We start from the raw sequence: 25,091 nt of genomic DNA on the forward strand, positions 1-25,091 counted from the left end.
GCTGGATGAGTCAACAGACGTGGCGGACCTGGCACAGCTCCTGGTATATGTCCCTTACATTTATGGGGTGTCAATTAAGGAAGACATCCTCTTCTGCAAACCAGGACAACAGGAGAGTACTGGACAGCTTTGTGACATCAAATGGTCTTTAACCATGACAGGGAGATGTAGTGGAGTGGTAATGCGCGTGCAATCAGTTGCTCCTGACGCCACTTGGGTACACTGCGGCATCCACTGAGAGGCTCTTGCTGTCAAGGGAATGCCTGACAGCTTGAAAGACGTTTTGGACACTACAGTGAAAAGGGTTAACTTTGTTAACCTCTCTAGGGTATGTGGGACGAAATCGTCCCACCTACTCAACAGCCAGTGGAATCCCGTGGCGCGTTATTCAAATACCTTAGAAATGCTATTACTTCAATTTCTCAAACATATGACTATTTTGCACCATTTTAAAGACAAGACTCTCGTTAATCTAACCACACTGTCCGATTTCAAAAAGGCTTTACAACGAAAGTAAAACATTCGATTATGTCAGCAGAGTACCCAGCCAGAAATAATCAGACACCCATTTTTCAAGCTAGCATATAATGTCACATAAACCCAAACCACAGCTAAATGCAGCACTAACCTTTGATGATCTTCATCAGATGACACTCCTAGGACATTATGTTATACAATACATGCATGTTTTGTTCAATCAAGTTCATATTTATATCAAAAACCAGCTTTTTACATTAGCATGTGACGTTCAGAACTAGCATACCCACCGCAAACTTCCGGTGAATTTACTAAATTACTCACGATAAACGTTCACAAAAAAACATAATTATTTGAAGAATTATAGATACAGAACTCCTTTATGCAATCGCAATGTCCGATTTTAAAATAGCTTTTCGGCAAAAGCACATTTTGCAATATTCTAAGTAGATAGCCCAGCCATCACGGCTAGCTAATTTGACACCCACCAAGTTTGGCCCTCACCAAACTCCGATTTACTATTACAAAGATTTGATTAACTTTGCTGTTCTTCGTCAGAATGCACTCCCAGGACTTCTACTTCAATAACAAATGTTGGTTTGGTTCAAAATAATCCATAGTTATGTTCAAATATCCTCTGTTTTGTTCGTGCGTTCAAGACACTATCCGAAGGGTGACGCGCCCGGCGCGTTTCGTGACAAAAAAATTATAAATATTCCATTACCGTACTTCGAAGCATGTCATTCAATGTGCGGGACAAAATTGAGGCTATGTTTAAGAAGTTGGAGCTCTTCTCTATTTGCGTTAACAAGGACAACACACAGGTCTTTCCGTCATTGTATGATTTTTTTTGTGTGCAAATGAACTCAAGCTTACGGACAATGTCAAATGTGATATAGCGAAGCACCTGAGTGAGTTGGGTGCGCAATTACGCAGGTACTTTCCCGAAACGGATGACACTAACAACTGGATTTGTTATCCCTTTCATGCCCTGCCTCCAGTCCACTTATCAATATCTGAACAAGAGAGCCTCATTGAAATTGCAACAAGCGGTTCTGTGAAAATTGAATTTAATCAGAAGCCACTGCCAGAGTTCTGGATTGGGCTGCGCTCAGAGTGTCCTGCCTTGGCAAATCATGCTGTCAAGACACTGATGGCCTTTGCAACCACATACCTATGTGAGAGTGGATGCTCAGCCCTCACTAGCATGAACACTAAATACAGGCACAGACTGTGTGGAAAATGATTTAAGACTGAGACTCTCCAATACAACCCTACATTGCAGAGTTTTGTGCATCCTTTCAAGCACACCCTTCTGATTAACCTGTGGAGAGTTATTCACAATTTTAGATGAACGAATAAGCTTTTATATGTAAGATGGCTAAGTAAAGAGCAAAATGATTTATTATATTGTATGTGCCCTGGTCCTATAAGAGCTCTGTCACTTCCCACGAGCTGGGTTGTGACAAACTCACACTTATTCTTATGTTTAATAAATGTATCGTATAGTGTGTGTGTGGCAGGCTTACAATAATGGCAAAAAAAAACATTTGTGTGCTGACCCTGGTGCTAGAGGGGGTACGCAGCTGGAGGTTGAATATTTGAAGGGGTACGGGACTATAGAAAGTTCGGTAACCACTGGTCTAAGTGAATTCTGGAGATAGTCAGAATATGATTGCCATCTATTACTAGCAAGTTATTAATTTCATGTACCTTGTTTCTTAACCTACATATGTTAATGTGGGCTTTTTTGACCACTTTTCTGGGATGCTTGCTTGTTTTCTTAGCTCTACTGGGAAGCTTAGCAGAAGTAGATATTCTCATGTTATTTATGTTAGTGCAGGGTGAGTTGCACACAGTGGACTTTCAGCTAGGCCACACCGGCTCATTGCTAACAGCATAAATCTGATTCATAGACACGTGATTGCTGCATACAATAGCTGTATGATCAGCAGAGGCATTCAGGGCAGTTAGAGGGACATAAATTAGGTTACTTACGTTGTCTATGCCCCTGGTATAATGTACATTTGCTAAAGCATTATGATGACTCAGCGACACAATGGTAGGGATTAACTGAGCTGGGGTCATTGAAGTCATTGTCTCAACGCAGCCTTATAATGCTGTGAAAGGATCCAGGAACCTGAATGATTTGGGTGGATCTCATCCTCCTTATAAAATGTTTTGTTTCCAAAAGGTATTGAAATTGTCAACCAAAGTTATACCCATTGAGCTGCAGTAATCACATAGCCAGTTGTGAAGAGAAAGAATCCTGCTAAAGCGTTCAATGCCACGATTCAGAGAGGGCACAGGGCCAGATATGATGGGTCTTTTATTAGCGTCTAGCAGATAGTCAATCAGCTCTTTGAAATCCAGTTTCAACTGTTCAGAGCTGCCCTTCATAATGTCATTAAAACCCACTGAAACTACGATAGAATCGATGTCCTGGCGTAGTACATTCACGAGCAGCTTAGTAATGTCATTTACTCAAGCTCTGGGATAGAACACTGTTTTTGCACCAGGAACAGTCACATTTCTTATGTTGGAGCTGCCCAAAATCACAGCTGGCGAGAAGGACAAGGAAATCTGCCCACTCCCACTGTTCACAGGATGGTGCAGGTCTCCAGACAGATGGAGACGCCCCGCTTGATCCAGAGCAGGGATGAAAGGTTGCCAACGTCAACTTCTAAATCGTAGGAATAGGAGTAGGCACAGCGGCTGCAGACACAGGTACCCCCAGCGACGAAGGTGTAGGAAGATCAGGCTACAGCGTGGTGAAACTATTCAGTATTTGTATCCGCTCCGGACCGCTCTTTGGGAATGTAGACTGCTTTGCGGGAGGCTGCTGTTTTCGGCTTCTGCGGCTCGTGACGTGACGATCTTTGATTGCCATTCTCCTCTTGCTGTGCTCCTTCGACTCTATCAGATGGGGAGGAGAGGCAGAGATGGCTCCCCTGGCGAACGAACTCCGGGCAACACCAGCCAGTCGCATAATGACAAACAACAAGACGGAGATTCATCCAACATGCGCGAACACCGTCAAGCCACCGCTGTAGAAAAGGTAAACATTCCACTCTGCATTTTCCCCAGTTTCTTACGTTGACTGGCTACCTGCGTGATTAAAGAAGCCACCTCAAGCCTATAATCCTTGCTGCAATGGAACTCTGAGTGATCCAGTTTTTCCCGATCAAAGCATAGTGAATACAGCGCTGGAACCATTCATTTACTTTTCCAGAGAGGGCTCCATTGGAAAACTCATCAGGGACTAATTTCGTTAGCTTGATGGCTAACGTTAGCAGCTTAGCTTAGTTAGTGGCTCTTTCAAGCCGACTTTAAGTGGGTATCCGAGATAAGAAATAGCGGTCCTAGCTGTTAAAAGCTAACCAAGTCGCAGAATCCATGAAAAAACTATTTTTGGTATTTAGGTTTAACAAAGATTGGTTATGTTTTAGTTAAAATAACATACTGAGTGTTTCCAGTATAGTGTTCATCCCAAAGGTGTTCTACGGGGTTGAGGTCAGGGCTCTGTGCAGGCCAGTTAAGTTCTTTCACACAATCTCAAGAAACACTTTCTGTATGGACGTCGCTTTGTGGACAGGGGCATTGTCATGCTGAAACAGGAAAGGGCCTTCTCCAAAATGTTGCCACAAAGTTGGAAGCACAGAATCATCTAGAATGGCCTTCCCTGTGGCTCAGTTGGTAGAGCATGGTGTTTGCAACGCCAGCATGGTGTGTGCAGCGCCAGGGTTGTGGGTTCGATTCCCACGGGGGGCCAGTACAATTTTTATTTTTTTTAAATGCATGAAATGAAAATGAAATGTATGTTTTCACTACTGTAAGTCGCTCAGCAATGACTAAAATGTAAACATTTTAAAATGTCTTGTATGCTGTAGCGTTAAGATTTCACTGGAACTCAGGGGCCTAGCCCGAACCATTAAAAACAGTCCCAGACCATTATTCCTCCTCCACCAAACTTTACATTTGGCACTATGCGTTTGGGCAGGTAGTGCTCTCCTGGCATCTGCCAAATGCAGATTAGTCCGTAGGACTGCCAGATGGGGAAGGGTGATTCATCCATCCATCCAATGGCGGCGATCTTTACACCACTCCAGCCTATGCTTGGCATTGTGCGTGGTGATCTTGTGCGCGGTGGCTCATGGAAACCCATTTCATGTTCTCGATAAACAGTTATTGTGCTGACCTTGCTTCCAGGGGCAGTTTGGAACTCTGTAGTGGGTGTTGCAACCGAGGACAGATGGTATTTACGCACTTAAGCACTTGTTTTGTAAGGTTGTGTGGCCTACCACTTCATGGCTGAGCCGTTGTTGCTCCTAGACGTTTCCACTTCACAGTAACAGCACTTACAGTTGACTGGGGCAGCTCGAGCAGAGCAGAAATTTGACTAACTGACTTGTTGGAAAGGTGGCATCCTATGACGGTGCCATGTTGTGTCACTGAGCTCTTCAGTAAGGCCATTCTACTGCCAGTGTTTGTCTATGGAGATTGCATGGCTGTGAGCTTGATTGTATACACCTGTCAGCAACGGGTATTGCTGAAATATCCTAATCCACTCATTGCTTCTACATCTGCATTGCTTGCTGTTTGGGGTTTTAGGCTGTGTTTCTGTACAGCACTTTGAGATATCAGCTGATGTAAATTCATTTGATTTGAAGGGGTGTCCACATGGTTTTGTATATATAGTGCATCTACATCTATCACTCCAGTATCCCTGCACATTGTGAATATGGTACTGGAACTGATCGACCCTGTATATAGTATGCTTGCTTATGTGCCTGTGTAGCTGTTGGTTGAGCAACGGCAGGGTTTTGGGTTCTATTTCCACAGGGGACCAGTATGAAAATGTATGCACTGACTACAGTATGTTCCTCTGTAGAAGAGCATCTGCCAAATTACTCAAATGTAAATGTAACATTGTTTTATTTTTGTTCTACCTGTTTACTACTGTACTATTGTTGGGTGTAGAGCTAACAAGATAGGCATTTCACTGTACTTGTGCGCATTACTTTGAAACAAGTTAATTAGTGGGTGATGATGATGATGATTTCAGAACCAAGTGGGGTGACGCAACTTTTGCGTTAAATAGCAATTGTATCTAGGGTTGCACGTTTTGGGGAATATTCAGAGGTGGAAACTTTCCGTGGGAATTAATGGGAATATATGCAAATTAATGTTAATGCCATTTAAATGTGACGTTTTTTGTATTCTCCCTGGAACTCCTCAATATCCACCTCTTGAACATCAGACTGAGGCCTCATCTTCACTGTCACTTTCCAACCTTGTTGAGGATGGCTCGTTGTCAGGCTCAAAAAGCCTCAAATTTGCCCAGATGGCCACCAATTTTTCTCAACTGGAGGTCGGCCGATTATGAGTTTTCAACACCGATTATTGGAGGCCCAAAACACCCGATGCCGATTTCAATCGGCCGATTTTATTTTTAAGTCGTGCAACGATTGTGCTTTTTTCGCAAATGCGCTTTTGTTAAATCGTTCCCCGTTTGGCGAAGTCGGCTGTCTTTGTTGGGAAGAATATCGTCTTCACAGTTCGCAACGAGCCCGGCGGCCCAAACTGCTGCATATACTCTGACTCTGTTTGCAAGAGAAGTGACACATTTACCCTAGTTAAAAGAAATTCATGTTAGCAGGCAATATTAACTAAAAATGCAGGTTTAAAAATATATACTTGTGTGTTGATTTTAAGAAAGGCATTGATGTTTATGGTTGGAGCAACGTGTACCTAAGCGATTATATGCAACGCAGGACAGGCTAGATAAACTAGTAATATCATCAACCATGTGTACTTTGTTTTTTTATAAGATAAGTTTAATGCTAGCTAGCAACTTACCTTGGCTTCTTATTCGCGTAACAGGCAGGCTCCTCGTGGAGTGCAATGTAAAGCAGGGGGTTAGAGCGTTGGATTAGTTAACCGTAAGGTTGCAAGATTGAATCCCCGAGCTGACAAGGTAAAAATCTGTCGTTCTGCCCCTGAACAAGGCAGTTAACCCACCGTTCCTAGGCCGTCATTGAAAATAAGAATGTGTTCTTAACTGACTTGCCTAGTTAAATAAAGGTTAAAAAAAACAAAAGCAGCGTCCAAAAATACCGATTTCCGATTGTCATAACTTGAAATCGGCACTAATTAATTGGCCATTCCGATTAATCGGCCGACCTCTATTTTCAACGTGCTTTGGTGTGTGTGTGTGTGTGTGTGTTCCCAAACAAGGACCAGTTGCGCTCTGAGGATTCACAAAGTCCCTTCCACCAGGTGGCTGATGAGATATGATGGCACAACTGCCATATTGCATCTTCATCCCAAAGCCCTTGCTTGGAAGTGTACTTCGCCAGAATAACAAGAACCTTGCCCTCATCCAGGCCAAGATGGCGAGACATGATAGTGATGACACCATAGGCCCTGCACCAAACAGGATGCTCTTGCCAGTATACTTGGGGTCCAACATGTATGCAGCGGCGTGTATGGGCTTCAGGCAGAAGTCTTCACGCGTTTTGATGTATTTCAGAACTGCAGTTTCCTCTGCTTAGCAACAGTGAAGTGGGCAGGGCAGTACTGATTTCTTCACTTACATCTGCAAGCAGAGTCTACATCTTGCAGTATGGCATTGTCTCCCTCAGTCCGTGCAATGGCTACTGCTATAGGTTTCAGGAGTTTCAGGCTGCTTACCACTCTCTCCCAAAATACATCATCCAGGAGGATCATCTTGATGGGACTGGCCATATCGGCAGACTGATATGGCCATTTCTTCGAGATACTCCTTCCCCTCCAGGAGACTGTCAAATATGACATCACCACCCCAACAGGTGTTTCTGGGCAGCTTCAATGTAGTGCTCTTATTCTTCTCACTTTGCTTGGTGAGGTAGATTGCTGCTATAACTTGATGACCCTTCACATACTTAACCATTTCCTTGGCTCTCTTGTAGAGTCTATCCATTATTTTCAGTGCCATGATGTCCTTGAGGAGCAGGTACAATGCATGAGCAGCACAGCCAAAGGGTGTGATGTGAGGGTAGGACTCCTCCGCTTTAGACCAAGCAACCTTCATGTTCGCAGCATTGTCTGTCATCAGTGCAAATACCTTCTGTGGTCCAAGGTCATTGATGGATGCCTTCAGCTCATTTGCAATGTAGAGACCGGTGTGTCTGTTGTCCCTGGTGTCTGTGCTCTTGTAGAATACAGGTTGAGGGGTGGAGATGTAGTTAATTATTCTTTGCCCATGAACATTCGACTACCCATCAGAGATGATTGCAATAGTCTGCTTTCTCTATGATTTGCTTGACCTTCACTTGAACTCTGCGTTCAGCAAATGAGTAGATAAAGCATGTCTGGTTGGAGGGGTGTATGCTGGGTGGAGAATATTTAGAAATCTCTTCCAATACACATTCCCTGTGAGCATCAGAGGTGAACCAGTTGCATACATAGCTCGAGCAAGACATTCATCAGCATTTCTCTGACTACGTTCCTCCATTGAGTCAAATAAACTTCTGATTCCAGGAGGACCATGGACTGTTGCTATCGATAAGGTCTCTGATTCATTATTTTCACCTCAAATAGAGGTAGAGGGACTTTTATCAGAGGTTGCTTGTTGTGAGCGCTGAGGGAACTTTATGCACTTGGCCAGATGATTCTGCATCTTTGTTGCATTCTTCACATATGATTTGGCACAGTATTTGCAAATGTACACAGCTTTTCCTTCTACATTAGCTGCAGTGAAATGTCTCCATATCATATGGTGTTTTTTCTGTAAAGACTAGGAAAAAATTAGTTTCAAAAAACCCAAATACAATTCCATGTACAGATAAATAATTAATCAGATAAACAACTCCTTTGTAAGATAAATGTTTTAAAATGAAACATGTATGGAAAAAGGTGAATTAACACTCCTCAGTTAGCAGGCTCAAGCAAGCTAAAACCCACATGGTAGCAAAAACTAACTAGCAGAAATTGTTAACAAGTTAGAAATGATTTAAACACACTTTGCTGTAGACTACTATTTACTAGTTAACAAAAAAACATGTTGGTCATAGAAAATATATTCACCCCACCCAGTATTGTAATCAAAACTTACCAGACAGCATTTCGTCCTTGGCCCAGACAGTGTAGTCGTGTGGGCTCAATAGCATCTCATTAGTGTGCAAGATCTTGAGAATCAGCTGCACATGTGATGGAAGAATGCACTGTGCGTGCAGAGGGTTGCAATTCCATTGAATTGGGGATAGTTTAACCAAAATATGCTACAAGACCTAGAATTGCCTAATGTGTATCCCACAAAAAAGGTTCACTGTTTATAAGCTAACTTTTTTTGATGAATTTAAGCAAAATTCCCCAAATTCCTGGGCTTAACTTCCCATGGAAAAATTCTGGAAATGTACAGGGAAGTTTCTGACCCTTTGCAACTCTAATTGTATCTGCCTGCTCTGGTCTGGGCACCTACACTCTAGCCAACACCTCGATACAGTGCGGGTAGGCTGTGTGGGTAGACTAGTCTACATGATGAGATGACGGATAAGAGCGAGAATATTTTTATTTGTCAAATGACAGCCAAGCATCGATGATCATGTCACCAGAATAAGACCCTCAATATTTATTGGAAAGCAACATCAAGCTCATCACCATGCACTTTCACCACCCAGTGAAGTTAATAACTTATTTTTTCTGTAGTCTAATAAACTGTGTGGTTTCCCGAGTCGACGTGGGGAGGGCTATACACCACATTGCATGACTCCAAATTTTCTTTGACATGACGGTTATTATATCAATATTGTCTGTCCATGAGCTGTAGTGAAGGGAAGCGTTTCAATACCAGGGCCAGTCAAGCATAACATCTTCCAGAGTCCAATATTGCCACCCTCCCTCTTCATATTAAGTATATTCCCTTTCTGGTGGGCAGATCTGGGCTACATGGCCTTGAGGGGAAGCATGTTTGAGAACAGTGACTGTATTATACAGAGAAAATTGTGTCCTCTGAAAAACTGTGAAACGCTGTCGGGATCTGTGTTTTATGGCACCATAATTCTCCACGCGTCAGCCGCTTTTCACTCCCTTACTTTCATTAAGATCTTTTTTTTTGGTGTGACGCTTGTAAATGATTTTTTTTCTCTCCGGAAACAAGCCTTTTAAGCTGATGACACTCGTTGTCATTGTGAGGTGAGCCGTTGTCATGGTAATGTGGCCTCCCATGTTTTCTGAGCTTTGCTTTTTTTGCTGTGACTGATTTACTTTATTCAGGCCATTTTGATATAATTGAATGTGTATGGTTGTCCCGTATGGTACCCTATTCCCTGTATAGTGCACTACTTTTGACCAGAACCACTTTAGGGAATAGGGGGCCATTTCTGATGCAGACTGTCTTTATGTAGCTACTGTATGGTTGTGCTACTGTATGCCGTTAACGTTGGTCAGTCACAGAATTTCTCGTCTTCCACTTTCCAGTCCCAGTGGCTCTGTGCTAGCCTGTCTGGAGCAGGTGAAGAGTTACCTGCTGACTGATGGCACCTGCAAGTGTGGCCTGGAGTGTCCTCTCACCATCCACAAGGTGAGCCAGCCAGGAGTTGTTTGTGGGTGTGTGTGATGGGGCCACTCCTGGTAGCTGGGTCATAAAGTTCAAGGGAAAACACTGCACATGCTGCTGAACACTAACACACTTCTAACTGTAGCCAGGGTTGGAGGAGAGAGGTGACACGTATGTTATAGGAGTAGCCACTTACACACGCTAACATCTTTCACCCCCCTTCAGATATTCAGCTTTGACCCCGGGGCGGCTGTCAAGCATAGGATGGCTGAGGATGCACGAGCCGACGCCGATGTCACCAAGCTGTGTATCCACAAGAGGAAGATCATTGCCACGGCAACTCTGCACAGGAACATGGAGTCACTGCACCCCTCGCTGGCTCTGGCTAGTCACGGTAGTAGCACTGGTATGTGGAGGTTTGAGAGGCAAGCTTGCCTCCTGGTCCTCTGTAGCTCAGTTGGTAAAGCATGACTCTTGCAACGCCACGATAGTGGGTTCGATTCCCGGGGCCAGCAATACGTGAAATGTATGCATGCATGACTAAGTCACTTTGGATAAAAGCATCTGCTAAATGGTTATTTTTATTATTTACTTACAACAATCCAACCATTCATATAGCTTATTGGTTGATAATGAAGTTCAATATCTCATATCTGATCACGTTCAGAAATAGGCCTATACTCACCAGTGCTTTGAGATCTTACAGCATTTGATTGCCATTCAATTGCTTTTACCCTCCAATGGGTGTCACTAGATATGATGACGTGAGCATCTGTGCATTCTCAGCAAGTTTTGTTCAGTTTTTCCATATGCCATGGAGAAATTAAAATGAAAGACAATATCTTTATGACAGATTGAGATCAGCTCTGTCAGAAATGCTCTGTTCCATGCAGCATTTTTACAGCTGCTGTGCTGCATTGTGCCCTGTCAGCATTGTGTTATAAAAGACAACCAAAAATGTGACACTGTCTGAACATGCATACACATATCAGCTAGATTATATTTCGATAACGTTCAGTCCGCTTATCTGCTGTTTTCTAACTGTTTGCTGTAAATATAAGGTGTCTGTTGTCAATTAAGCACTGTTTGTATATTTGCAAGTTCAGAATGGAAAATGCTGATTGTGTCACTCAGAATCATCTCAATTTTGATCTGTAATATCAACTTGACAAAACTAAGATGACTACTAACTGAGATTACTAATATGAACAATATTACTCTGCTTTGCAGGTACGGCGACGGTGGGTCCCATGAGTCATCCAGCAATAAAGAACAATATGTACGATGGTCCACCCAACAAGATGACAATACCTGGTCAACGGTACTATAACCATGAACTGGGTTCTCCTCAGCGAGATCCGTACTCTGGTTACAGCAGGACAAGACTGGGGGGAAGTGATCGCTGTAGCCAACAACGGTCACCCTATCGTATCCGCCACAGTGTCCTGCTCAGCCCCTCCTCCTCCACCTCATGTGGCTCGCAGCATTATGGTGATGGGACTCCCTCCCCAAGGACTGAACTTCTGGGGAGTCCTGAGCCCAACATGCTTGGTTTTCATGGGGCTTGCAGCCCAGGCTCTGCCCTTATGAACGGTGATCGTTTTACACCTCTCTCACCACCTAGTGTTCTGCTCCACGGCTCGCCTTCGGCCACCCAGCCCTCGTGTGCCATAGCAGGAAGGACTAATGTACCCATCAATGCCAAAAGCCCCAATATGCAGAAGCCCTTCTACAGCTTCCCCCACAACAACTTTCAACATAAGCTCCAGCCTGCATGCCATCCACACCCACAGTCGCACTTGTCCCTGTCTCAGCTCCCTCCCTCCTCTGAGATGGACCCTCTTGGTATCCTGGACCCCATTCCAAGCAAGGCTCCAAGCCAGGGTCCCTTAGTGTCAAATGTATCTGGCCTCCAACACAGTGCTCATTCTCAGGTACCACCAATGAATGTAAACATCCCCCCTACCAGTGTCCCTTTGCCCAGCAACCTGCCTTTACCAACTGGGAAGTCTGGACATGTTGGGCATGGCCAGAGGGTCCAGCACCACCCTACCCCTTCATCTGTCTCGTCCTCGCCTATTGTGTCCCCGGTACATATGGCTGGGCCTGTCCTTGCCAGGGTGGAGGAGTCACCCCACCGTTCACGTTGCTCCTCCGGATCTTCTGAACATGGGAGCTTCGCTCACCCCACGGGACTCCAGGTTCCTTGTGGGGGTTCAAAGCCACTTCCCAGGTCCCCTCGGGCCTCTTTGGGGTCCCCTCGACCTGCAATGCCGCCAAGTTCATATAAGATGGACAAACTCCATCACTTGAACGATAACCCCAACTACTTGCCAGGGGGGATGAACAGTAGTCTAAGCAGGCTTTCCAACTCCATGTGCCCTCCAGCTCCTGGTTCTGATAGTGTCCTTCAAAGGAATCACTCGGTAGGAATGCCCCTTAACAAGATGCTAGATCAGCAGAATCCTGCTTCCTTCCCAGCCAGCAGTCTTCTGTCAGCCGCAGCCAAAGCACAGCTAGTGAATCAAAACAAACATCCCGACAGCGCAGCGGCTGCAGGCGCAGAGGCTCACAGTGGCAGCGGTTTGGGACACCCAGGGCTAGTTGGTGGAGGCAGAGGTGGGAACCTAGATGGACACAGCACTTTAAACCAGCGATATCTACCTAATCCTGGGCCGTTGGCGAGCGAGGTTCAAACCGGAAGAGCAGCATTAAGAGACAAACTCATGGGTATGGCTCAGCAGAGAGAGGCGAATCGCAAGCGGAAACTGTCCAATGATGTCAGCGGTGGTGGCGTCAACAATGACAGGGCTTTCGACGTGCTCAAGCATCCAATGGGTGGCTCAGGATCAAGTTCGGCTAGCTTTCCAGAGCCTTTGAGGAGAATGTTTCAGCAGGGTAGCCTGCCCCCAAACACATCCATGGCCCAGCTACTCCAGTCCATGAGCCACCAGAGTGCCCATAATGGGCCAAGCCACGTGGGCCACAGCCCAGCCCGATCCAGCAAATCTCCCTTCTTGGAGGAAGCTTTGCCTCATATGTCAGCTTTGCAGCAGAGCTTGCGGGGGCCTCAGCTCCAGGGCAGAGCGTTGGTCCCTTTCTTCCAGAACATGAACAACGAAGGTCAGATTTCAGGCCAAGATCTAAACATGGAGCAGTTTAACGGGCCAATGAACGTAATGCAGGATCCCGCCTCAGCTGGGAACGTTGGTGTGCTGGGTTACGGTGGTAGACAACATGCAGCCATGGGGTCAATGCAGGACAACCCAAACTCGCAGCAGCAGTTTGGACGTTATCAGAAACCATCCCAGGTGCAAGGCAACCCCCACTTCAGAGGCAGGGCAGGATTGCCTCCCATGATGTCCAATGGCAGTGTCCAAGCACTCTCTAAGTCAGGTAAGCAGCTGTTTCTTGATTTTGTTGACTTTTGTCCTCTTATGCTAAGTGTGTAGCAAAATCATAGATTTATATTATGATGTTTTAAGTCAATAGTCTCTACCTACACGTTTTTGTGGTTAAGCGAAGGACAGTAATTTATTGTGCAACCTTATGGAGAACTGGTATAGTTTTTGTTCTAGTATTGCAAATAATTGGATATACACTACCGTTCAACAGTTTGGGGTCACTTAGAAATGTCCTTGTTTTTGAAAGAAAAGCACATTTGTTGTCCATTAAAATAACATCAAATTGATCAGAAATACAGTGTAGACATTCTTAATGTTGTAAATGACTATTGTAGCTGGAAACGGCAGATTGGTGTTTTGCGGGTACTATTTAATGAAGCTGCCAGTTGAAGACTTGTGAGGCGTCTGTTTCTCAAACTAGACACTCTAATGTACTTGTCCTCTTGCTCAGTTGTGCACCGGGGCCTCCCACTCCTTTTTCTATTCTGGTTAGAGCCTGTTCTGTGAAGGGAGTATTACACATCATTGTACGAGATCTTCAGGTTCTTGGGAATTTCTCGCATGGAATAGCCTTCATTTCTCAGAACAAGAATAGACTGATGAGTTTCAGAAGAAAGTTCTTTGTTTCTGGCCATTTTGAGCCTGTTATCGAACCCACAAACGCTGATGCTCCAGATACTCAACTAGTCTAAAGAAGGCCAGTTTTATTGCTTATTTAATCAGGACAACAGTTTTTAGCTGTGCTAACATAATTGCAAAAAGGTTTTCTAATGATCCGTGAGCCTTTTGAAATGATAAGCTTGGATTAGCTAACACAACGTGCCATTGGAACACAGGACTGATGGTTGCTGATAATGGGCCTCTGTACACCTATGAAGATATTCCATAAAAAATCTGCCGTTTCCAGCTACAGTAGTAATTTACAACATTAATAATGTCTACACTGTATGTCTGATCAATTTGTTATTTTAATGGGAAAAATACAAGGAAATTTCTAAGTGACCCCAATCTTTTGAACGTAGTGTACATTAGCCTACATTATTACAATGATCACAAAAAAACGACTATTTTGTATTATTTTTTGCATAACTCTTTGTCCTTTTCATTCAGTTCAGTCTCATTTTGTTGGCGTCTTTGTCACTTGTGCTCTTTTAGAAGCTTTCAACATTGAGCTGACTGCAAAACATTTTCTGCTGCATAGCCAAATAAAAGTGATGTATTTTAAGCCTGTGCAAGACCTCTTTAAAGGCAAACATTTTGTACAAGCAGGCAGATAAAACATTTCTGATGTTTTTCAACTTGTATTTCTCACATCAGGCCTTATTGTTCGTGCTTTTTTTTGTTTTGGCTCTAATTTCTTTAACCCATTTTCAGCTCAACTAAGTCATCTTTTCAGCAGTGCTTTAACCTGAAACCCAACTCTCCCATCTTGGCTATTATGATCATGTGTGTTTCTCATTGTATGAAATGATAGAAGACCAAACGACAATAACAACGACTCACCAAGTTAGATGATCAAGTATTATGCTAGAAGTTGTTCTACTGTAAACAGTAAGCCTAGTTTCTATCTGTGTCATTGTAATCAGCCTTTAGACAGTGAGTGGAGAGTCCTCAGTGTTGTGGAATGCACTTCCTTGCTATGTCCTCTGTGGTCTGCAGCCAGGCCTCTGCATTGCCAAGGGTGACAGTTTGTGACTGAGAGCCCAAGAAGCGCCACTAGCCACGCGTCACTGGTTCGCTGTGTGCGTCCTCTTGGCTAATGTCTCTGTGTCCTGGAGCTAGCCTCTAGTAACCTACATTCCTGCACTTAGAGAGCGAAGGATGGGCGAGAGGGTCATGGAAAATGAGAACAGCGGTTCTAGTAAACAAGTAATGTAATATTTAATCTGAATTACTGAGATTGGGATTTGATCTTAATTAGAGCTGGGCGATATGGACAAAAATCCATATGGTTCTAAATTGCCTGAGTTGATGCCATAATGATAAACCAAAGGATACGTTTATAACAATGTGCACCATGCTGTTTATTATTATTATTATTATTATTATTCTTTAAACTACTACTACTACTAGTTTGAGGGTTGTAGCCATCAATTGTCTCTTTAACAGTCACCTATATTAGAGAACTTATTTCATTTCAAACTTCACATTTCTCTAGTATAGGCTACTTATTGCAATGAATGACATCAGCAAAAATGTCTGCGATAAGTGATCGGTATGGTCGGTGTCGATCGTTTTCGGTTTATCATCCCAGCTCTAATCTTAATGGTTATAGGTAGTTGGGTGGATGAGTAGGATACCAGCTATGCCACCATATACTTATTGTCTCTGTCATTTTATTCTGAAGTGATACGTAGTAAAGTAAAGGTTAGTAATGGCATTTAGTCTAGATACATTCTCTTAGCCCTAGTCTGATTTTAAATGACGTACAGTCCACTCCTGATGTATGCAACGGCTTGGGATTGTTGTGAATGCCGATAGCAGGCGGTGGCACGAGAACATTAAGAATTTGAATTGGGACTAGTGAGATGCACTCCCCTTGAAGGGAAATTGCATTTCCTTTGATGTGCAATTATCAGGAGTCGAATGTATCTAGACAGATGAACCCTTTAGCGTAAGCTAATTACAGTAGGTGGAATCTTGTATTTTATACACTTTCATAGTAGTGTCTAGTCACTAGCTATCTGCCAGAGAGTAGGGAGCACTTTCACCTGGACAAGCCAATGCCCTTACAGTGAGAGATGTGCCACACATCCATAAACATGGATGCATTTCTGTTTCGATACAGGAGCTCCACACATATGATCACATTCACTTCCTGTCCAAGCTCTGTGGATTCAGCAAATGTCCTCCGAAACCGTCAAAGTTAGCGGATCATGGTGGCTACTGGCTACTTTGTTGAGGTTTGTCATCTGTTTTTGTTAAATGAACCTTTTTATTTCAATAGCAATAGACTCCTAATGTTGTCACTGACTGCTATTGTTGACTACTTGTCCTGTTCTACACCATACCCTTGCTGACAGTTTTCAGGTAATGTATGGATATCCATCTAGGCATATGGCTCGAGTTCTAGAAGTGTACGTTTTAAGTTTTATATCCCGATTTGATTTAAGAGTCAGTAGCCATCTTATCTAAAACACCTATATTTGGTCTGAAGTCAGTGTGTAGTCAGGAAAAGCCCAAATGAACCCCAGTTGACCCCTTTGGTTTTCATCTCAACAACATTGTTTTCTTTTCTCACTTGTCTTGTCGGTTTCCTTTTTCTTTCGTATTTGTACAATCAAGTCCTCACAAATCAAGGGAAGTAAATGGGAGTACATTTTGGGCTTGTTTTTACGACCACACTACTCTCTTTTACTGTCTCATTGTATTTCAACACATCCTCTTCCAATTACCACAGGTAATTGTCTTATTTGGAGTGATTGTGCTATTCCCAAGTGATCCCCCTTCACTACTTCCTCTCAGAGAATCCCCTGCTTAGGTCTCCCGTTGTCGTCTGTAGTTTGCCAAGTTCCAAGACTTCAGTGTTTTGCTTATCTTTGAAAAGCCTCAGTTAGCTTGGAGCGGTGTTGACCTCATGATCAGATCTCCCTAGACTCTCCCTCACTTCACTCATGATCAGATCTCCCTCTACACACCTAATCCCTCACTTCACTCCTCATTCTCCCAACTTTCTCACCCCTCTTGTGTTTCTTTGTAATCTCTCACACCTCTCTCTCTCTCCCTCCCTGTACAGTTGAGGTCAGTAGTTCTCTGAGCTGTGAGCTGAGGCAGGCCCAAGAGGAGAGTCTCCAGTCTCTCATCAGGAGCAGCCAAGCCAATACACAGCAACAGCTTGTTCAGGGTCCGGGTCGTCACTCCATACAGAGCCAGCAGCTCCACAGGTTACAAAGCCAGGGCTCCCATCCTGTTGCCCCTCTTCCTGGTGGTGCTTCCTCCAACCCCATGAACAGCCTCCTTCAGAGATTCCAGGTCAGGCTGATGTGTTCCTGGTCTGTTTGAGCCTTATTTTCTCTTCTGTGTATTTGGATTAGTGTTGTATTTTAAGGATGATTATTGTTGATTACTGTCAACATAACAGCCCTTCTCCCTCTCTTTTTGTTACAGGGGGGTTTGCCTGAGAGGATTCCACTGCCCAACAGAGCTATGATGAGTCGACCGGGGATGATGTCCCAAACCGGTGCCCCTTGCCTCCAGGAGGGTCATCGAGAATACCAGTCTCCCCAGGGCCTTCACAGTGGTGGGGGAGAAGTTATTGATCCTATCCACAGGGAAGCGATGGGCACGGCCAGCAAGAGCACGTCTAATGTCATTACATCAACGGGTGGTAGCAGTACCTTCGCTGCTACTGTTGTCTGCGAGCCTGTTGACCTCTCCCATGCGGTCAACTCTGTCATCCACACCGGCCCCCTCCGCACATATCAGGAGCCAGTGCCGGAGCACCGACACCATCCCAAGGTGGGCCGGCCCCGCAAGAAGACCCCTGAACGGAACAACATCTTCTCCCCCGTTGCCATGGAATCTCCTACAAGATTCCGCTCGCCTCGACGTGGAGGCCAGAGAAGACAATGGGACGGGGAGGCAGAGGGCAAGGAGCAGGCTGGTCTGTGGCGTGATGACGAGCCCCTCCAACAGCTGTCCTTAGCCCAGAGCAGAAACGGCACCTACCCAGAAAGGCCCAAAGGTCAGGCCCACTTAGGCTCCCAGGATCAAACACCACTGCAAGTCCCCAGTGGCCTGTATGCCCATATGAATGGCAACGGTAGGGGCCACACCTCGGGAAGACCCAGACACCCCAGCCTGTCCCCACCAGAGGGCCACTTCACCAAGGACTACAGCCTCTTCAACGGACATCTGAACGGCCAACTCGACGGCCAACTCAACGGTCACTGCTACAACAGGTATTACAATGGGCACCTGAACGGGAGCCTGAGCGGCGAGGAGGACCTGAGGCCTGGGGACTCACCATCCTCCAGTGAGGGGCTCCAGCTCCACCACAGGCCAAGAACTCAGACCCACTACCCGGGAGAGCTGCTCTGGGGCCAGGGCAAAGGTTTCCCTCCATGGCCAGGCAAGATGGGGAGCGAGGGGCACATGTACTCCCTTGGGATGGTGAACAGCATACAGGGCAAAGTGAGATTATTGTATTGTCAATGTTGTGTGATTGATTGGTCACATGACTACACCACATAAGGAAGTGGAGGTCTCCATCACAATTCCACCCTCAGTTTCAACACTATTTTACATTACACTTTTGCTGCTACTACTGTTGTGCACCATACCTTTGATGATGCTTTGTATAAGAGAGGAGTGTGCTGATATTATGCATGGCATGTCCCTGAAGGATATTATATTCTTCACACGGAGCATGGCAGGGAAAGAGAAGAACTCAGGTGTTCTGCATTCAAAAACGATTTCTGCTCTGTGGCACTGCCAACGGCCTCGGTGATGCCAAAGAATTAGTCGTTTCGCCCCCATTTTCACTTCTGTCGACATCCATTGCTTGAATTTATTTACAGCCTATTTGTGCTTTTATATTTTTTGTGTGACACACGTTAATTTAGGCTAACATTTGGACTAGGCGTTATTTCAGTTTGGTTTCTTGCCTAGTTTGACCGTACAGATAATATGCAGTGGTGGATGAATTTGCCACACCCATCCTTTTTATAGGCCTATGTGTAGACAGCTATTTGAATAAATCTGACCCCTTGTGTTGAGTAAATCAGAAATTGAAAGCAGTTTGGAAGGGTAGGAGAAAATGCTGCCTCTTTTAATTAGAAAACTGTTAAATTCTCTGTCGTGTGTTTAATTAAAGAAGCTTGCCAGTTAGTCATAAGACAATAAGGCTTTATTGAAGTTGAATTGTTGTGATTGAGTGTTAAATGAAGTCATTGCTTTGACATGAGTCATTCTGCAAACTCATTCAATACTCCTGTCCTGAGAACAGGGTAATGTTCTTTTAGTTTCACTTGGCTGTCTTAACACTCTCAATGCAGATGATCCTTTGGTAAAGTTTTGGTTTTATTCCCCCGGTCGGTGTTTTGGTAATGTTTTTTTCTACTTGCCCACAGGTAGAGTCAGACAATTTCCAGAGGACACTAACAGAGGATCTGGAGACACTACACAAAGCTAACAAAATAACTAGAAAGTAAGTTACTTACCCTAATCAGTGGTTCTCAACTGGTTTTGTCTCTGGACGCAAATTGAACCAGGTTGTCTGTCTCGCTCCAATATTCACATTGCTATTATTTGTTTAGCCAAAATGCCAAAAATCTGGAAAACTAGGTTTAATGCATGTTGATAGTAAATGCACCAATTTACATAACGAGAACAACAGTCCCACCTTTTCATTATCAATAATTGCAATTTCCCATATTCTTGATGAAGAATGTCAAGCTCACTGGTTTGAGACCACAAAATCAACCAAATCCGCTAAATAGCGCTGCTAATAAATATTGAAAATACTGTGATTTAAGACAAATTGTCCAGAGGGTAGATATATATATATATATATATATATTATTTATATATACGTTTATTCTTACTTCTACACATTTTCTACCTGGTTTTAGTCATTTAAGTTCAGACTGGAGTATATTTAATTAAAAAACATATACAGTACCAGTCAAAAGTTGACAGACCTACTTATTCAAGGGTTTTTCTTTATTTTTACTATTTTCTACATTGTAGAATAATAGTGAAGACATCAACACTATGTAATAACACATATGGAATCATGTAGTAATGAAAAAAGTCTTAAACAAATCAAAATATATTTTATATTTGAGATTCTTCAAAGTAGCCACCCTTTGCCTTGATGACAGCTTTGCACACTCTTGGCATTCTCTCAACCAGCTTCATGACGTAGTCACCTGAAATGCATATGAATTAACAGGTGTGCCTTAAGTTAATTTGTGGAATTTCTTTCCTCCTTAATGCGTTTGAGCCAATCAGTTATATTGTGACAAGGTAGGGGTGGTATACAGAAGATGGCCCTATTTGGTAAAAGACCAAGTCCATATTATGGCAAGAACAGCTCAAATAAGCAAAGGGAAACGACAGTCCATCATTACTTTAAGACATAAAGGTCAGTCAATCCGGAAATTTGAAGGACTTTGAACGTTTCTTCAAGTGCAGTCGCAAAAACCATAAAGCGCTATGATGAACCTGGATCTCATGAGGACCACCACAGGAAAGGAAGACCCAGAGTTACCTCTCCTGCAGAGGATAAGTTCATTAATTACCAGCCTCAGAAATCTGCAATTAACTGCACCACAGAGTTCACTTAACACACATCTCAACATCAACTGTTCAGAGGAGACTGTATGAATCAGGCCTTCGTGGTTGAATTGCTGCAAAGAAACCACTACAAAGGACACCAATAAGAAGAGACTTGCTTGGGCCAAGAAACACAAGCAATGGACATTAGACCGGTGGAAATCTGTCCTTTGGTCTGATGAGTCCACATTTTTATTTTTGTTTCCAACCACTATCTTTGTGAGACGCAGAGTAGGTGAACGGATGATCTCCGCATGTGTGGTTCCCACTGTGAAGCATGAAGGAGAAGGTGTGGGGGTGCTTTGCTGGTGACACTATCTGTGATATATTTACAATTCAAGGCACACTTAACCAGCATGTCTACCACAGCATTCTGCAGCGATACGCCATCCCATCTGGTTTGCGCTTAGTCCCACTATCATTTGTTTTTCAACAGGACAATGACCCAAAATACCCCTCCAGGCTGTGTAAGGGCTATTTGACCGAGAAGGAGAGTGATGGAGTGCTGCATCAGATGACCTGGCCTCCACAATCACCTGACCTCAACCCAATTGAGATGATTTGGGATGAGTTTGACAGCAGAGTGAAGGAAAAGCTGCCAACAAGTGCTCAGCATATTTGGGAACTCCTTTAAGACTGTTGGAAAAGCATTTCAGGTGACTACCTCGTGAAGCTGGTTGAAAGAATGCAAAGCTGTCATCAAGGCAAAGGTGGCTACTTTGAAGAATCTCAAATATAAAATATATTTTGATATGTTTAACACTTTTGATTACTGCATGATTTCATATGTGTTATTTCATAGTTTTGATGTAGAAAATAGTACAAATAAAGAAACTCTAATGTTTTGGTGTGTCCAAACTTTTGACTGGATATAGATGGATATAAGTAGAACCAGGGGGCGGCAGGTAGCCTAGTGGTTAGAGCGTTGGGCCAGTAACCAAAATCCCCGAGCTGACAAGGTAAAAATCTGTTGTTCTGCCCCTGAACAAGGCAGTTAACCCACTGTTCCTAGGCCGTCATTGTAAATAAGAATTTGCCTAGTTAAATAAAAAATGTAAATATATATAAAATCTGTTCCTGTAGTTTTTTTCAGATAAGGATACAGTAATACAAATGTTATCTTTCTTACAGTGGGGGAAAACGGAATAACCACCTAGAAGCTGCTATACAGGAGGCTATGAGCGAGCTGGATAAGATGACAGGCAATGTGAGTACTCTGACGTCTAAACATCATGGGTAGATTCATAGTACTTGGTTGTGTGTACTGTATATACACACCTCTCTAGACATGACCTTTGGGTGCCCAAATGTGTGTGAGTCTACAGTCTTTAAAGATGGTGTTCCATTTTCATTTCCCAATTTCTTTGGCGCACCAGATGTCACAGAGAGACAGACAAGTCAAGACCCCTAAACCCAAGAGGAGGAAGATCTCCAGATGACAGTGAATGTGTGGATCTGTTACTTCAGTGGCCTTCTGAGTAGCGGTCCACCTAGCCAATGGGTTTCATTGTAGCCGATGTGGAACCGCTAGCTAGTTAGCTGTGTGTGCATTAGACGCGACCATTGTCCACTCTGTTAAATCAGCTTGGTACTTATTCCAACTGGATTGGTGCTACAATTAGTCAACACCCCTTCCACCTTGACCACCACCAAGACACTGACAGTGAAAGAAGTACAAGGATGGAGGAACCTAGCTGCAAAATAATCGCTATGATATATCCACTGCTAGCTTGTCCTTATATAGAATCTCATTCTTTTCCATATGAGGAAATTGTTGGTACAAATATTTCTGATGCATTTTAGATGTACTATAGACAAAGGAAAACAGTACATTATATTCAGTGATTTAATTGTATATATTGTTCAGTATTATCATAGATGAGTCGATCTAATGCTCATTTTCTAATGTACATGTCGATCTCCTATGTTTTTATTTTGCACAAAACAGTGCGGCCAGAGATTTCTTTTTTTGAAAGAAAAGCAGCATAGAGGCGTTTTTCTACAGATCTATTGAAACATGCTGTTAAGCATCAAACCGCAGAAGGATTAGGAACATTTGAACTTCAACAGACACTATTTTCAGTAAGGATGATCTTCTCCTGCTGGAAAGGCATACAGAGGAGTCCCAAGAAAAGTAAACTGGAAGGTTTGAAGATAGATACTGTGGGTTTATCTGAACATAGAGAGAGACATGCAAATACTTTCTCTTATGTTTTTATCCAAGAAAAGAAAAAGCCATCAAGGGAAGGAGTCTGAAAAATGCTTCTAAGTTAAATTATATTTACTCCCAAATTAAAATGTATTTTCTCTGAATATTTTTGATACAGATTTTCTGTGTTATATCTGCCAAATGACTTTAATTGTGAGTGTTTTGTGTTCATTTAAAAAAGGGGTAAGTTATTGTAAAGTATAAACAAATTTGTGGTATACATGCATTCTGAAACTTAAGTATTCAATATTAACAGTTATAATATATGGTTCTGTCACTAGTGTTTAATTTACAATTAAGTTAATATTTAAATGGTGCAAATCATGTAATTTGAGCATTGCTCAGTTTTTTTTTTTTCTTGTTTATTTTTCCCTTGAATGTGTCATTTTCAAGTGTCAAAATGCCTTATTGGATGAACTGCACATTTACAGTTCAGAAGAGATCAGTATTATACGCATTGGTTTCCTTTGCTCTGAAAAGCAAGTTTAAACGACCCAAGAAAGTATGACAGTGAACTTTGATTTGAGCCTTATATCCAATGCTATAACCCCTGCTGCCAAAGCTATGCCCCATCACAGGTTGGGACTTAGTTTATATTATTTACCTTTTTAATACTCTATTGAATAGGTGGCCTTAATTTAGTTGATTTTCATTGTGTTGCTTTTGTACTTTATTATTTATTTATGAATCACATATTTATTTGTAGATTTGTTACATTGCATTAAAATGGTTACTTAGCAATAATACTAAGAGTTGTACACTCTGAAAAGCCTTTATAGTATTATATTTTTCTCCTAACAAATTAACAGCCTATATATGGATAAACATTCAGTCAGTGGTTTTTAAATATGAATTTATATATTTGTGTTTATTTATGAAGTGTAATGTCTTTGGATGCTTGTACGTGCGTATAGTGGTTTTTTTCTTACTTGTGTCAACTGAGTATATACCCACGGCCTGAAGACATTTTTTAAATGTTTATATTAAATGAGTGAACTTAATTTTCTGTACTTTATACCCTGACTCAGGAGGGGAACCTTCTGATTTGATCAGTCTTGGGTAAATCTGAAATTGTATAACTGAAATGTTCTTGATAAGTTTGTCCAAAAAATGTTGTATTTAAAATACAATATCAAGTAATCTGTATTAAATTCTAACAGAACAACAGGGCATCCTAAAATGTAATTGCTAGGTGACCAAGTGTTAATACGAGTGTCATCAACATTATATCTATCTTGTTTATAATTATTTAATTTAGCACTCTTACTCCTAAAATATGAAGAGCTCACCACTAGTTTATGGACTAAGTAAATCATGTTAAATGTTGTATTCCATTTCAAAATACTTGGCCTAATACTAGGCCTATTTATCATTAAAGTATTATGAGTTACATTGCATAAAAATTATTTAGGTCTTCCATTTTCAACTTTTTGTCTACTGCAATGATCTTGAGTGATTGTGTTTATATGGAATAAATGTTTTGCCATCTTATATAAAAAACATTGTTTGAATTAGCTTTTTATTGAATGTTTTTTCCATGTCATTTTGTGATCTTTATTTCAGAACATACGGTACGGTACAAGCTGAGTGGCCCACATTGGTTTTATGGTGTGAAAATATTTTTATTTTTTGTAAAGTATTTTTATTTTAAGTCATTTGGCATTTTAACAGTCACATAATGTGGCACCAATATTGAAGTATATTTTGTACTTGAGGTTCTTATAGTTTTTAATATCTTTCTGCATACATAACAGCTGTAGCATCTCCCCTTTCTGCTTCTCCAGCAGAAATGTTTCACATTTAAAAAAGTGTGCCTGAAATTACAGGCAGTGGAAGGTGGCTATTATGCTTCGTTCAAATTCTTTCCATTGTGTTTGTTCCAAAGGGATGTACAAATTTGACATAGTATTGCATTAATTTTGCAATAAAATTATGTATTCTATCAACTGTGGCTTATGTGATTTTTATAGTCTCTTCCAGTCCTACCCTAATTCACTTCAAATCCGAACACATCTGTATTTTACATTGCCAGTGTAAAATGTTATATTTTGTATATTCAAGGACACTTAAGTGATCTGTAAATTGTTCAACTACCCTCTTTGCAACTTTTGAAATGATTGGCTGAAATGTTATTGAGCATACTGGGCTGAGTGTTTGGGATAAGTGAACAATCCCCATGTTATGT

At 42.5% G+C, this 25,091-nt stretch overlaps 1 protein-coding gene across 4 annotated transcripts in view; it reads left to right on the forward strand.

The window, feature by feature from the left end:
* Positions 1-24,852, forward strand: part of LOC115155534 (methyl-CpG-binding domain protein 5) — a 42,125-nt gene extending 17,273 nt beyond the window's left edge. The window contains exons 2-10 of one of the 4 annotated variants that reach the window (XM_029702224.1): positions 3,401-3,535; positions 9,937-10,039; positions 10,241-10,421; positions 11,246-13,411; positions 17,156-17,391; positions 17,527-18,552; positions 19,491-19,567; positions 21,829-21,904; positions 22,074-24,852. In XM_029702224.1, the coding sequence (XP_029558084.1) occupies positions 10,280-10,421; positions 11,246-13,411; positions 17,156-17,391; positions 17,527-18,552; positions 19,491-19,567; positions 21,829-21,904; positions 22,074-22,136 (3,786 nt within the window). In that variant the 5' untranslated portion in view covers positions 3,401-3,535; positions 9,937-10,039; positions 10,241-10,279 and the 3' untranslated portion in view covers positions 22,137-24,852. Of the gene's footprint in view, positions 1-3,400; positions 3,536-9,936; positions 10,040-10,240; positions 10,422-11,245; positions 13,412-17,155; positions 17,392-17,526; positions 18,553-19,490; positions 19,568-21,828; positions 21,905-22,073 lie in introns of those variants that run through there. The other 3 variants (XM_029702222.1, XM_029702223.1, XM_029702225.1) reach the window with 3 other exon arrangements.
* Positions 24,853-25,091: the final 239 nt, after the last annotated feature.

Source organism: Salmo trutta, chromosome 20 (genome assembly GCF_901001165.1).
Source record: "Salmo trutta chromosome 20, fSalTru1.1, whole genome shotgun sequence".
Classification (NCBI taxonomy): domain Eukaryota; kingdom Metazoa; phylum Chordata; class Actinopteri; order Salmoniformes; family Salmonidae; genus Salmo; species Salmo trutta.